Raw genomic sequence first — 16,040 nt, 5'->3', positions numbered from 1 at the left:
CTTTTATGCATCTAGACAATAATGAAAAGTTCATCAAATGTTATTCTTGCCTTTTAAAATTTCCTTCCATGGACTAATTCGGGACAGCAAGTCATCAAACTCACAGAGAGGCAGAAGAACCAAAGTAAGCAGCCAACATTGGAGCTCCTGCGGTGGAGCTCCTGCAGTAAATACTGAATCTCACCGTACTGAGAGAGTCTCTGAATGATGTCATGAACCCAAACATGGAGCGTGGATCACCGATGCTCTTGTAGAACTCTTTAAAATGAACAAACCTGATCTGTCAAAGTCATCCATGTCTTCCATGCATTGTAAATGAAATATACAGTCAATGTTTCCTTGTAGCGATAAGGCTAAAAATATTTGGTAGTAGCTGCTTCCACATGCGTTCAGGGTATCAATTATATGAACACGTGTGCGCAAGCATCACTGCACGTCAAATAGAGGCGGCCAACACAAATTTGACGCTCCTTTTGGTGTGAACACAGCATTAGATTCCTACTGCTACTTCAAAAGTCCAATTATTGAATCCCCATCATTTGCTTTGACAGTTGCACAGGTGTAGTAGTAGTAGTCTTTTTTTATTTTGGACTAGTGAAACAAATGTAAAATAACAGAATAAGACAAGAACGAGACAAAACTTACAAAAACAAGAAAAAGACAAGTAAATTATACAAAACAAAACAAAACAAAATGATATAAACACCAGTCCAAAAGGGAGTGAGAAGAAGAAAAATCTTATAAACTCTCACCCCCCTTTACCCTAAGCCCTTACTTTCCCACCATCAGAGTCCAGTGCCCTACCCAAGTGTATATGTACATATATACATGTAATTTTCATTTCCAAACAACATACAAATGAATAACAAAACGTATTGTCAAAGTATGCAGATTTATAAATGCTGACATTCTGTATTTTTTTGTATTTGCACATATTTATCCATGATCATCTTCCTGTATCTATATTTAAATTCTTTTATGTTTGGACATTGTTTCAAGCATTTACTGGTTCTGTTCCACAACTTCACTCCACAAATTGAAACACAGAATCTCTTTTTATTTGTACGTGCTTTATGTATGACAAATGTATCTTTTTCCCTAAAATTGTATTTTTCCTCTTTTGTAATAAATAACCTTTGGATATTTGTGGGTAATAAGTTGTTTTTGGCCTTGAATATTATTTGAGCGGTACAATACTCTACTAGATCGTAAAATTTGAGTAATTTTGATTCTATGAATAATTTATTTGTGTGCTCAAGGTAACTGACTTTGTGTATGATTCGTATTGCTCTCTTCTGAAGTATTGAAAGTGAATGTAACGTTGTTTTATAGTTGTTCCCCCAAACCTCTACACAATAAGAAAAATATGGTAAAACTAATGTACAGTATAACATGTGGAGTGATTTGTGGTCCAGAACCAGTTTAGCTTTATTTAAGACAGAAATACTTCTGGATAGTTTAGCTTGTATGTAGCTAATATGTGCTTTCCAGGTTAGTTTGTCATCAATTATGACCCCAAGAAATTTATTTTCATAAATTCTTTCAAGTTTCACCCCATTTATGTGCATGTCAATGTCAATATTTTTACCCTTATGGTGACCAAATAACATCATTTTTGTTTTACTTAAATTTAGTGAAAGCTTATTTACATCAAACCACAGCTTCAGTTTTTCCATCTCCTTCTTAACAATTTCAATGAGTTGCTGCAAATCATCCCCATCACAAAACACATTAGTATCATCAGCAAATAGAACTAGCCGTAATTTGTTAGAAACCTGAAATAAATCATTTATATATATAATAAACAATATTGGTCCCAGAACCGACCCCTGAGGGACACCACAAACAATGTCCAAACATTGGGAACAAGCACCATCAACCTTTACAAACTGCTTTCTATTGCTCAAATAGCTTCTGATCCAGTCTAGCACTAACCCCCTAATGCCATACCGATCCAATTTATGAATTAATATACAGTGGTTAATTGTGTCGAAAGCTTTTTTTAAGTCAATAAATACCCCGATTACATGTTTTTTATTATCAATAGCATTTGTTATATTTTCTATTACATTCATCAGGGCCAGTGATGTTGATCGATTTGACCTGAACCCATACTGTCCTTCGTCCAGTATCTTGTGCTTTTCGATGAAAGAGTTTAATCGGGTTATGAAAATTTTTTCCAAAATCTTTGATAACTGCGGTAACATAGAAACTGGCCTATAGTTTGTGAAGTGATGCTTGTTCCCGGTTTTGTACAATGGTATAACTTTTGCAATTTTCATTTGATTAGGAAATGAACCTGTTTGGAATGATAAATTGAAGATATATTCTAACGGTTTCAGAATTCCACTGATTACTGTTTTCACCAAGGCCATATCAATGCCATTAACATCAGTAGAGAGTTTACCCTTCATTCCTCTCACGGTCTTTAATATTTCATTTTCAGTTACTGGGTTAAGAAACATGCTACTGGGATTTCTGTCAATTAACATTTGCACATCCTTTCTAAATGTTCCTGGATCCGGGATTTGCTTTTCTAACTCAGGTCCCACGTTTACAAAGAAATCATTAAATCTTTTAGCAATCTCTTCCCTTTGATCTATTTCTTCACTCTTACTAATAAAATACTTTGGATAGGAGTCTTCCTTGTTACCCTTTCTTAGAATAGTATTAAGTATGCCCCATGTTTTTTTGATATTACTTTTGTTTTCCTCTAAAAGTTTTCCATAATATTCCTTCTTGCATGTTCTTATGATCTGCGTTAGCTTATTTTTGTATTTTTTATATTTAATTTCGGCCTCTTTTGTTCTCTTTTTTAAGTAGTTTTTATAAAGAGTATTCTTTTTCTTACATGCATTCTGCAGTCCTTTTGTAATCCATGGACAATGGAAATACTTAATTTTTTCCTTGAACTTTTTAACTGGACAATGTTTATCATACATCGAACCAAATATCCGCAAAAAATAATCATAAGCCTCATCAACAGTTTCTTTTTGATAAATCACATCCCAATTATGCTCAAGTAGCTCAGTTTTAAATGCATTGATGGAGGTTTCTGTTTTAATTCGTCTGTATCCCATTGAGAAATGCAACTTGTGGTTGACATAACTATTGTCATATACTGTGAAAACTGGAAGATGGTCACTGATTTCATTAATTAGCAACCCATTAACTGTTTTATTTTCAGTGTCATTGGAGAATATGTTATCAATTAATGTTGCACAACTTGCAGTTATCCTACTTGGTTTTGTAATTCTTGGAAATAAGCAAATGCTGTACATGGTGTTAATAAATTCTTCAACTGCTTTAATCTTATGAGGATTTAATAGGTCAATGTTAAAATCCCCACATACAAAAATTACTTTATTTTTATCCACAAACATTTTCTCCATCCAGCCTGTAAACATTTCCATATTTGAGCCTGGTGCTCTGTAAATACAACTAACAACTATATTTTTTTGATTTTCTTGAGAGATTTCGATTGTTAAACATTCAAGCATATTGTCAACAACAGCTGTCATGCTATTCACTACTCTGAAATGCAGAGTTTTATCCACATATAGAGCAACTCCTCCACCACCTTTGTTTAGTCTGTTACAGTATCTGAGTTCATAACCCTCCAAAATAAAGTTTTCAACTCCCTTCTCTGCATTGAACCACGTTTCTGAGATTGCTATCACACTAAAGCGTTGTGAAAAATTGCACAAGTATTCCTTAATGTTATCAAAATTTGCATACATGCTCCTGCTATTGAAATGAACAAGTGAAAACTTATCTTTACATTTAATGTTGACGTTATAATGCTCTTCAGTGTAATAACTGCAATTATCTGTGATGGCAGAGAAGAAATGGTTGATTGGGTCAATGTCATATTCCATGTCCTGTAAATTGTGATCAATGTAATCCAATGATTCCATCCTTAATTGGTCAGAATAAGAATTTATGTTTTGTGTTCCTGGTGTTGACGGTTGAGGTTGTATTGACATTTGATCTGAGGAAAAGTGTAGTGTAAGTGTATTACCTCAATTTCCAGAAGGCTCATAAATATCAGAAGATATTTAGTATTTGTCCAGATCCTTGATGTCCCTAATCAACACCACCTTAGCTTCCTCGGGGCTCCCGTTGAGCTTGATGAACACTTTACAGTTAGTTGTCCAGGTGCTTTGTATTTTTCCTCTTTTCTTTAGGTAACGTGCTTGTTTTGCTATATCAGCATTGTGTTTTGTAAGATGCTCGTTTATATAAACATCTGTTCCTCTCAGCTTTCTGCCCTGTTTCAGCAGAGCAGCCTTTTGCTTTCTATTGACAAACCTCATAACAATGGCTGGTTTATCCTTCACATTTTTCCTAGGCAAAGTATGGCAAGCCTCGATGCCGTCACAGTCCAGCTGGATTCCTTTTTCCCTTAGAAAACCCAAAACTTGTTGCTCCACAGAGCTGATGTCTTGTTCATCTGGCTCTCCGTCTCTGTTGGTGGTCACAGCTCTGGCGTATGATCTGGGTTTGACGCTCAGGCCTGTGATTGGTGTAAAGTATGTATGCTTTATTATGAAGTTTTAATTTAATTTACAACTGATTGATGAAGAAAACTGAGATGCTGTTTGCAGGAAGCTCTACAGATACGTTTCTTGATCTTTGTTCAGTTTGTGGGAGGAGGCAAGAACAAAAACTGAAGTTGTGTATGTGTATACAACTGTGTGTATACAAAGCACGTCCAGAGTAATAACACAGCTGGACTTTGGGGAGTTGGTGGGTGGCAAGCAGAAAAAAGGACCTCTGTATTTCCTGTGTCAAAAATACAAGTAGAGTTTGTGATAAACCTGGATAAACAGGGGAGTGAGGCGAGTGTATACATCAGTTGTCTAAGGGGCTCTACAGATGTGCAGCATTTTCCCATCTACTTGTTGAGGAAGACCGTCTCACTAGGGAGCATTAGGAGTACACAATGTATCATTCTTCTATAGCAAAGAGGAGGCAGAGACATCCACTCCTAAGTTTAAACAGCCTCTTAGGCTCAATGGTTTCTGGTCACATTAAAACGTCAAAACTTACAGCAATCCTCATTAATACAACTTCTGGGCCTCAACATACTTTAATGGCCCTCTCATCTTGAAATATCTTGTCAAAAAAGACATGAAGAACTTTCATAGAAAAAAACTTTAAAGTGATACACATTTAGAAGCAGGAAAGTCTGACTCAATGTGGTGTTTCAATGTGGTGTTTCAACGAGGCGCCAAACGTTAGCACCTCTTGACGCAATCGAAGAGGGCTACGGATGATTGAAAAAAACCTGTGGTTAGGGACAGCAAAGTTACAAACAAGTGTTTAAAGCAAGTGAAAGATAGCCGGTTTACCGGATGACCTGTCCTACTGTCCCAAACTCCCAGTGATCGGTAGTTAAGATCTGAGGTACAAGCAGTCAAGTTGGCTGCAATGACTCAGCCTTTAAGATGGAGAAGTAAAGACTTCTATAGCTTCGTTCCCATGAAAAGTCTCTGTAAACACAAGTAAATGCATATTCTTGGCATCAAGTTTCTACAACCGTTTTTGTGCTCTATTTACAAAACGGACATCCATTGAACGTTAAACCAGGTTGAAATTTGACCAATCATGGACTCGGATGTGGAAGTGATGAATGAATGTCGTCCTTTTTAAATTCACTTAAAAAACCAACTGTTTGATCATTGATCATGGAGGACAAATTAATAATTGCGGCTGGAATTCTGTGACACCAAGTCTTTCAGATATTGGAATAGAGCTGGGAAAGAAAAACTTGTAGCAAGATTCACCAGATTGGCACTGATTCAACATTTTGCACCAAGCTTCTTCCAACCGTAGGGATATTCGCTAGTATTGAGTAGCGAACGTCCAATGTGAACACCATGGGCTAAGCGTGCATTCTTTAATGCAAACTTAGCGTGTTCTTGAACACGCGTCACATGCTCAATGTGATGGTAGCATAATACTTAATGGGGTCTGGAAAAGTTTTTGATCCTTCCAATTGTTTGGAATTCTTTGTAAAGTTTTGTAGTCTGGTTGGTGTAAATGTAGGAGGACTTTGATGGACGCTGTACAGACGCCTCGTGTTCTGAGTCCAGACATGGACTCAGAGTCCAGATATGGACTCAGAACACCAGGAGAAGGCTGATCCTAGCTGGGCTCTTCAGATTTGTGGCAATTCAGTTTAGCCTTTTATAATGGGCAGAAAATTTGAAGTCATAATCACCATCTGCTTAATAAACATTTAACCACTCATTGAAACGTTTCAAAAAGGCATTTGTAAACTGCCCTGTGACCTTAAATACTTGTCATTCATGCGACCCAGGTTCTCGCTGGAAAGCCATGTCCAATCAGGAGAAGCAGCCTTACTACGAGGAGCAAGCCCGCTTAAGCAAGATCCACTTGGAAAAGTATCCCAACTACAAGTACAAGCCCCGGCCGAAGAGAACCTGCATCATCGACGGCAAGAAGCTGCGCATAGGGGAGTACAAGCAGATGATGCGGTCTCGACGTCAGGAGATGAGGCAGTTTTTCGTGGGGTGAGTGTGGTTTCTTCTAGCATCACAGCAACTTTTAGAGTTGTAGTTTTATCGTTAAAAATTAAAGAGAGTTTGAGCAAAATGCCCAAGAACTACAGCCTTGATGATTTATTTGAATGGTGCTGAGGCGTGTTTTTTAAAAATGGCATGTTTTTCTTTAAAGACCCACTCCAATGAAAATAATCTTTCTGGTGTTTTTAACATGTTTTGTAGCATTTCTTATGATGATGGAGGACATTTATAAAGAAAATTGCATTTCTAAGAATTTCTTCATTTAAATTGTTGTGAATCAGTAGCAGACGAAAAAATGCAGTTTGAAAGATTTGTGATGATGAGAGGGAGGAGAACGTTTGCTCTGCACCAATGGTCCCGCCCACAACTTAGAAGCAAATTTAATGGACACCCGTTGCTCTACAGAATATATGTCCTTGAAAAGATTTAGTTTAAAAACGGCATAATCATATATAAAAGATCTGTAGGAGCTCTTTCAGAATAGATTAAAGGATGTGGAAACAAGTCACGATTTGTGTATTTTACACAACTAAAATATCCAGAAAAGTTGTTTTATAATAGTTCAATTATACAAAAAACACTCACCATCTATAAGAAAATCAGTCAAACACATTAACAAGTAGAAGTCTCTTAACTATCTGTTAACAAAAATGTCAAGGTTTCTCATTTTTAAAGAATTCACAGAATTTATGTGAAGTAACCGTATACGACTTTTTGCTCATAGAGGATTGAGTGTTGCTTTGGTTTGGTCTAAATGGATTTTTTTCTATCATTGAAAGAAATGTCCATATTTTTTTGAAGCAACTGTGCTCTCATTGTGAGGTCTCTTTTTCTTTGTGCGCCAGAGGCTTGTGGAGTGACCGTCGGGGTTTATAGACCCTTTGTGAACAGTCTGGAACCTCCTGTGGTTTTATCTGTTCAATCTTTTAAACAGTTGCTGAAGGACAATATATTTTCTGGAGTGTGCTGCTCGTGGAAAACAGTGGCATTGTCCTAATAGAAAGCAGTCATGGAAGTGTTTGAAGCCATCACAGTGGCTTGTGTTTGAGATGGGTTTAACAGAGGCCCCAACTGGAATAGGAGCGATTTTTAATAGCTTGTCATTTATTAAATTAGGACAATGGCGGCTGCTTGCGGCCAGTAAAATTGGACACAGACAAACGGAGTGGAATATCGTATGTAAGCAGATGTTAGAGTGGGAATGAGGAGCGAGGCAGACATCCCAGGCTGAATGCCACATTTATGCGTGTGGTCAAGTAAACGTTCAAAAAGTTTCAATTCTCCAGTCCTGGACTTTGGGTTTAAGCTGCACAAGCAGTTTCTGGCAAAATCTACATGTATAAAGCTAAGAGGCTTTAAACCATTTATTATGTATATGAGGCTGTGTGAGCATATAGCGGTATTAAAAAAGAGGCAAAGGAGAGGAAAGTTTTGAGCGTGAAAGGTGACAGCAGTTTTTTTCTTTGCTTTATGTGCTTCATGTGAGGAGCCAGAGGGCCTGTTTTAAACATGAGCTTTTAGCCTCATACCATCTACATCCCAACAAGCTATTTACCATATGCTGCTGTGAGCATGGCTCCGTGCTGAGACATGCTCAAACAAATGTTTGATCTGAAGTATTCCGGCATAACAAGCAGCTTCTTCAAAAAAGGAGTTCCCATTTTGGGTGGATTGCTTAAAATCCCACCCCGATCTTTCTTTGAAATCTATGTTAAAAGCGTTTCCAGTGGTCTTTTAAGAAGGATTATGCTGTTTTTAGCTAAAATCGTGGCATGAAGCAACGCCGCCCCTCTTCCCCTCCCACATGGTGAGAGCTCAGCACATGCTTTTGGTCCATCCAGGGCATTTTCTATGTCATAAATAAGCTCTTTTTCAAACTGCATTTTCTTGTCTGGTCCTGTTTCACAAGGATTTATAAACAGTTAAGACCCAGAAATGCAATTTAATCTTAATTTTCTTTATAAATGTCTTCCATCGTCAGAAAAATGCCACAAGAACAAGTTAAAATCATTGGAGTGGGTCTTTGAGAAAACTGCTTGGGTTTTGTGCAAAAGTTTTAATTGAGCGTTGCTCAAAACAACATCATAACACTTATACTGATTTTTATTGAAAAACAAATCTTGGTATTTTTGGTCTATACCAGATCTAATGAAATGTTCAGTTCCTGAACACACACAAAAACAATCGTGGTTAAAAGTTTTCTAAAAAACGTTGGTAATTTGTGTTTTATTCACCAGTGTCCTTAAAAAAAACAACAATTTTGAATTAAGATTTAGATTTCACAAAATAAATTAATATTTTGCTTATTGTAATACTTTCATTTTTATTTATAGCAAACACTAACTTTAAAATGAGGTTCATAATGAGTTTTTGGGTTTTTTGGTACGAGGTAAGATATTTTTCATGAACCTGTTTTACTTTAAGTATATATAAGAGAACATGTTTTTCCTTCATGTTTTACTACTACTACATAAATTACCACTGAATACATTTTTTGTCTTTGGTCCAATCAAATTCTACCTTTTCATTCCTAGTCCTCATTTATTACAATGTATATATATATATATATATATATATTTTTTTTACTTTTAGGCCTCAGCCACCAATTTCTCTGGGAAACAGCACGGGAGGTGTAGGAGTTTACCCGGGCGCCATAACCATGGCAACAACAGCCACGCGGTCACCACACTTGACCTCAGACTGCTCAAGCAACTCAGTGAGCCCAGAACCAACTGTCCCCGTCATTCAGAGCACGTTTAAGGTGAAGTCTGAGCCCGGTGGGGGAGGGGGCAGCAACGGTGGAGGGGTTGGCCCCTTGGATCTGCCCGGTGACCCCGCCAACGGAGACGATGACATGGACATGTACGAGGACTTCGAGGATGACCCCAAGTCAGACTATAGCAGCGACCACGAGACACAGGAGGCCGTTGGTGCCAACTGAGCATGCTCAGAGTTTTAGCTGTTAAAAAACAAAACAAAAAAAGAATCCAACAAGTCCTATTCTACCCAAAGGACACATCTTTTCAGGACAGTTCCTTGAGGAGACCTTCAGGCATGCTTTCAGGACATCTGACTCCACGCACAGAGTATGCCCAGAAGGAATATAAACTCTACAGACATGCTCATGAAATACTGAATGCAGTTTGGATGGACCCAGAGTGGGAGACCAGGGCCACTGGGGGAAAATGTGGCCCAAAAAAGTGTCAAATGAACAATCCTCTGATTAAGTTGACAACGAGCTTCAGTTTCCTACACTTCGACAATCTTAAATGGGAGCGAGGTAGAGATAGAAAAAGGAACGAGAACATGACGAAGAACAAATGAGCGACAGACATGTTGCTGTGTGGTTTGGAAAAAAAGAGCATGCGTTGGGGTTTGAAGCATTAGAAATTGGTCTTTGACAGCTATTTGGTCTTAAGTGTTTAAGAAGTGCTTTAGTTTCATTATTTAGAGTTTACCTTTTCCCCTCCATGTTTTCTGCTCTCTGACAGGTCACTGCCTGTAAAATCTCTGGACTGTCAAACTTGAAATCGGAAAAGTTTTTAATATAAATCTTAGGTCTTGTAATCTTATAGTCTTACTTTTTACCTATAAATTGAATGCCAGACTCTCTTTTCTCTGCAAACTGCTTGCATCTCATTACAGTTCTCTTTTTCTTATATCCCAGCTCAGGTATTAATTGCAAAGTAAAGGGAAGACAATCCCCTATTATTATTATTATTATTGTTATTATGATTATTATTATTATAAGTCAGGAATGACCCAGACTCTGTACAGATTTTCCTCAAATGTGCCAAACATTCACATCTATTTGGGATGTCGTAGTCTTAATTTCTATTGCTGCAGAAAAGTCTTACAACTTTTTCTATCTGACAGATACCGTCTTCAGTAAACGCTGGCTCCCCCTGACATCAAATCACAGGCGGAGCTCAGAAAAAATACGTCTTCATTACACTCAGTCCAACAAAACACACGTGGCGCGTCTCTCTTCTGCAGCCCTTTAACTCCGACAGGTATGAAGCAAAGCGCCATAGAAAGCACCAGTTTTTTTTTCCCCTCGCCATTGCATCGGTGCTCTTGTAACCACATCGCCCTTAGATCCCTAGAGCCAAGTGCTTTTATGTAGTAGGTGCAGTCCAATACCATCATCTCTCCTTTTTCAGCTGAACTCGTACCTTAACCTCCTTTCTTTTGGCATTGAAGGACAGTGAAACAGGAAGATTTTCACATCCCTCCCCAAAAAAAAGTTAAAAATGTCTTTTACTTTTAGCTTGTTTACTTTGAAAGTGTCAAACTTGTGTTTTAGAAAATAGTTGGAAAAAGCCACAGAAATTGGAATTCATATGGCGGCAGCAGCTTTAGAAAGGTTCTCTTACCTGTGACTTTTAAGAGAGCAAACAATAAAACATAGAATGGAGGGAGAAAAGTAGAGTTCCAGTCAGCGTTACTCGGCACAAGCATGCTTCTCCTTTTTTCTCTTTTCGTCAAACGTGACTTTTTTTTCTCTGTAAGCATATTTTCCACACTTTTCTACAATTCCTAACACGTTTCAACTTTTCTGGGAGCCCTATTTAGTTGCTTCACCAGTCCTCCGAATATCTGTTCATGCAATTCCTACTTGGAAAAAGCGCCACAAGTTGGGACTGAACAATGCTTTTTGGTCACATTACAGGAAACTGTAATCCTCATGCATTTCTTCTTTTTTTTTTTTTTTTGTTACACATCCTAAGCACTTGATGTAAATTTTAATTTTTCTTTTTTTTTTTTTCTTAGTGTTGACTAATGTGAAGTTGTTTGATTTAAGACACAATAGTCAGTGATGGGTCAGACGTGTTTGGAGCCTTCTTCATGCCAGGCTCCAGTAAATTGCCATTTCTTTAGAAGTATTTCTTTAATTTAAGCAGATTAGTGTCCACAGCTCCTAGTGCCGCCTAAAAGGGTCACATGCCCTCTGACCTCTTTGATAAGGTTACCTCATGCTCTTGTCGGTCGTGGCCTGCAGAGGCAGAACAGATTTCACGGTCACACACATTTTGGTGATGAATATTGTATTTGAAATTCAATTGTGCATTTTAACATTTCATTGTATTTATTAGCCAGCTTTGGCTCTAAAACGTGTCAGTACATCTTGGTGAGAATGACAATCCAGAAATATATATAATAAAAAAAAAGTAAAGACTTGAGGTTGTTTTGTCTGTCCCTTGGTTATTGCTCCGCACTCATTTTCCCAGTTTCGTGTGGTTACAGGTGGTGCTGCATGAACCTTTATTTCCATCCTGCAAAAAAAAAAAGAAGAGCTTGTGTTTTTCCATGAAACTAATAATTTACAACACAAGGCTTTCTGTTTCCAAAGCCGAGATTCCATTTTATATTTTGGTGGCCCATTACAGTAAATGTGGCCTATTGTTTCATTGTGTGTGTGTGTGTGTGCGTGTGTGAGGTAATGCTACACATTCTGACTGCGCTGTGGTGTATACGCCACGGCGCCGCTGCTCGCTGCAGCCAATCCCAGCAACGTACGGAGAGAAACAGAGAGCTCAGCCATATGCAGCCACATCATAAATCTAATTGTAATTCCCAAATCAACTGTAGCGTCACCCTTCCAGGGGCGCCGGCAAGTTTGTCACTCTCCTTTGTGAGCGCTTGTGTGTTTATGTGTGTGTGTGTGTGTGTGCTGGGGCTTTTGGTTGGGAGGGCTGTTTGAAATCATACTTGTCCGTCTGCCATGCTAATCTCGTTAAATAAGTCGTCATAATTTACATTTCCCTTTTCCTTTCTGCAGGATGAACACTCGGCTGCTTTGCACATTGACAGATAGGTTTTTGTGAGCGTACGGTTAGTGTTAGCGTATATAAAGCTTTCAGCACCAAAAAAAAAAAGAAACAACTTAAGAAATACCTACTTTCACTCATACATACACATTTCATTTATCCCAAAGGAAACTGATGCAATGTTCCTTTTTCTCTGACTTCTCCCAGATGTTGTAACTGGTGAAGGTTGAATTCAGATAATGAAAGAAAGAAAAAAAATGTCATCAGAATTTGTAAACATGCTCTCACAAGTTCTTACATGACATTTTGCAAAACGCATATTTTATCGTCAGCTGGCAGGAGCAGCCATTTTTTTGTCTACATCATTATAATTGAGTGACTTTGCACAAGCACAATAAAAAGATCCTCCTTTTAACGGCCAAAAATGGGTTTTCTCAATCATCCCCCAGTTATATTGGGACACAAAGGGACTCATTTACTATTAAAATACTGGATTCAAACGACGACTGTGGATTAATACTTTGTTGATCCGATTTGATTTACTGATTAAGATCAGATCAAATCCGAATTCTTACCATTTTATCTACATTTGTCTGAATGGTTGCTAAATGTGTGTCTTTTTACTTGATGAATTTAAAATTTTAATCATATGTATTTTTAAACAATATGTTTATCGCGTTTGCCTTAATTTTGAGCAGGACACAAACATTTATAAAAAATGAAATGACATTTTTCTCTTTAAACAGTGTCACACTAGAGTTTTTCTGTCAACTTCCTGGTTAACTTCAGCAGTGAACAAACATAAACATTACTGTTGGCTTGGATTATTTCAGAACAAATCCTGAAAATGTTCTCCACAATTTCACTGACTGAAGTTCTGATAGGTAAAACGATAGAAAATGCACAACTAGAAAACACTGACAGTCTTTTCATTTAAACTGATAACAGGGTTTCCAACTGATATGTTTTACAAACTGACTATTTTTATCTTTAGAGGAAATTGATCACAAAATTTTTGTATTATGCTTACATTATATTTATTTATTGTATTTATTTTTACTCAAATTTCAGTAAACTCAAATTCATTCTCTTTCTTTAGGGAAAAACATTTAATGCCTTTTATTTTGAAAAGGAGAAGCTTCCCCAACACTTTACTTTGAAGGTTTATTTAGTTCCGGTCACACATTTAGTTTTAGTTTAGCTTACATACATAAAGTGCAATTAAAAACAAAAAGATCGCAAATCAGCTATATTCGCCAAAGCAAATGTTGTCCTCGCTGAATTTAAAAACATAATAAAGATCACACTGACAATTTTTGATTTGGATCATTTTAACAAACCCCCCAAAAATCACTTCTTGGCAACAAAGCTCATGCAGGTGGTAACCATGGAAATTGTTTCCTTTAGCTGAAAAAGAAAACCATAAAGTGATAAAGCAGCAAGTAATTAGGCACACTTAAAATGCACTTTTTGCCTTTTATTTATTTATTGGTGTGTGAGGACGATTAGGTATAATCACATGCTTTTTTGATAAAACCTCAGCCCAGGCATGGCTAAAACCTGAAGGCAGAGTCTGTCTTTGATTTTTGAAAAACTATACTGAACGATAGAAGGATCCACATCCTTGCTATTATTTTTCTCCCCACCAATCGTGAATGTAAACTAAGAGAATTATAAATTGTTAACACAAAGGAAGAAGCCCCTTCAGATGTGTTGGAGAGGCTCTTTCAGGAAGACATCAAAGCCACCCACAATGGTCATGATCCTGCAGCACCCTACTGTACTCTTTCAGGGTATGATCCTTAATCAGTCCAACTCTCTTAATTCAAAAGGGGGTTAATTGAAACACACTTGTGATTAGCTCATTGTGTTCATTTGATGAGGTTGAAGTTTTATTTATTTTCTCATGGTCAGACACTTTTTAAATGGTGCCTCTCTGGACCCTTCAAAAAAATAAAGAATATATATATATATATATATATATATATATATATATATATATATATATATATATATATATATATATATATATAACGCTCCTCTCACCCTCCGTGGGTGGTTTCTCCTCCAAGCTCGGGTCCTCTACCAGAGGCCTGGGAGCTTGAGGGTCCTGTGCAGTATCTTAGCTGTTCCTAGCACTGCGCTTTTCTGGACTGAGATATCTGAGGTCTTTCCAGGTATCTGTTGTAGCCACTCCTCCAGCTTGGGGGTTACTGCCCCGAGTGCTCCAATTACCACAGGCACCACTGTCACCTTCACTTTCCAGGCTTTCTCCAGTTCTTCTCGGAGTCCCTGGTAGTTCTCCAGTTTCTCATGTTCCTTCTTACTGATGTTCCCATCGCTTAACACTGCCACATCCACCACAACGGCTTTCCTCTGTTCTTTATCCACCACTACAATGTCTGGTTGGTTCGCCATTACCATCCTATCAGTCTGGATCTGGAAGTCCCACAGGATCTTTGCTCTCTCATTCTCTACCTCTTTTGAAGGTGTTTCGCATTTTGACTTAGGGGTTTCATATTCTGCACACGTTTCTGTACATTATGGCGCTCCATGTATGCTTTCCCTCCCAGCATCTTACACCCTGCAGTTATGTGCTGGATTGTTTCAGGTGCCTCTTTGCACAGCCTACACCTTGGGTCTTGTCTAGTGTGGTAGATCTGAGCCTCTATTGCTCTGGTGCTCTGGGCTTGTTCCTGGGCTGCCAGGATGAGTGCTTCAGTGCTGTCCTGTAGGCCAGCCCTTTCTAGCCATTGGTAGGACTTCTTGATATCAGCTACTTCAGTTATGGTCCGGTGGTACATCCCATGCAGGGGTTTGTTCTCCCATGAGGATCTGTCCTCCAGCACTGTATCCTCTGCTTTCCATTGCCTGAGACATTCACTGAGCACACTGTCAGTTGGGGCCTTGATCTTGACGTATTCTTGCATCTTGGATGTTTCATCCTGGATAGTGGCTTCTACGCTCACTAATCCTCGGCCTCCTTCGTTGCGGCTAGCATACAGTCTCAGTGTGCTGGATTTGGGATGGAACCCTCCATGCATGGTGAGGAGCTTTCGTTTTTTAACATCTGTGGTCTGTATCTCTTCCTTTGCCCATCTTATTATTCTTGCAGGGTATCTGATAACTGGCAGTGCGTAGCTGTTTATTGCCCGGGTCTTATTTTTGCCATTGAGCTGGCTTCTCAGGACTTGCCTTGCTCGTTGGAGGTATTTAGCTGTTGCAGCTTTCCTTGTTCCTGCTCCAGGTTGCCTGGTCCTCGATGTCTGCTATTGTTCCTTCTGGGAGTGAGACCCCTCCTGTGTGGACTACCTTGCCTATCTTTGTCACCATCCGGCTGCATTTCTTGAGCCCGAATGACATCCCAATGTCAGTACTGTAGATCCTGGTGGTGTGGATCAGGGAGTCAATGTCACGCTCCCTCTTAGCATATAGCTTGATGTCATCCATGTAGATGAGGTGACTGATGTTGGCTTCATTTCTGAGTCGAAAAAACAATATTGTATATTCAAAAGAAATATAGACATTTTGAAAAAAATAATAATTGTGCATTTAAAGCTTGAATAACAAAAAAGATTTAACCCTAAAACTGTTACCAATAAAAAAATGTTTATTTGTATTTTCACTTTTTTTTTCATTTATCCATTTTTGCTTTCAGTTCTCAGTTTTTAATTTCAACTCAGTTTTCAAGTTTTTGCCTCTGCTCCATCTGGAAGAA

At 38.2% G+C, this 16,040-nt stretch overlaps 1 protein-coding gene across 5 annotated transcripts in view; it reads left to right on the top strand.

Moving 5' to 3' along the window:
- sox6a (SRY-box containing gene 6a) overlaps positions 1–11,734 on the top strand; it is a 129,403-nt gene extending 117,669 nt beyond the window's left edge. For 4 of the 5 annotated variants that reach the window (XM_078948179.1, XM_023955377.2, XM_023955378.2 and 1 more), the window contains 2 exons: positions 6,326–6,539; positions 9,144–11,734. In XM_078948179.1, the coding sequence (XP_078804305.1) occupies positions 6,326–6,539; positions 9,144–9,492 (563 nt within the window). In that variant the 3' untranslated portion in view covers positions 9,493–11,734. 5 annotated transcript variants of the gene reach the window in all.
- The last annotated feature ends 4,306 nt before the right edge of the window (positions 11,735–16,040 follow it).

Source organism: Oryzias latipes, chromosome 6 (assembly GCF_053564925.1).
Source record: "Oryzias latipes strain Hd-rR chromosome 6, Olatipes_Hd-rR_3.1".
NCBI classification, from domain to species: domain Eukaryota; kingdom Metazoa; phylum Chordata; class Actinopteri; order Beloniformes; family Adrianichthyidae; genus Oryzias; species Oryzias latipes.
This window is presented reverse-complemented; position numbering and strand designations above follow the sequence as displayed.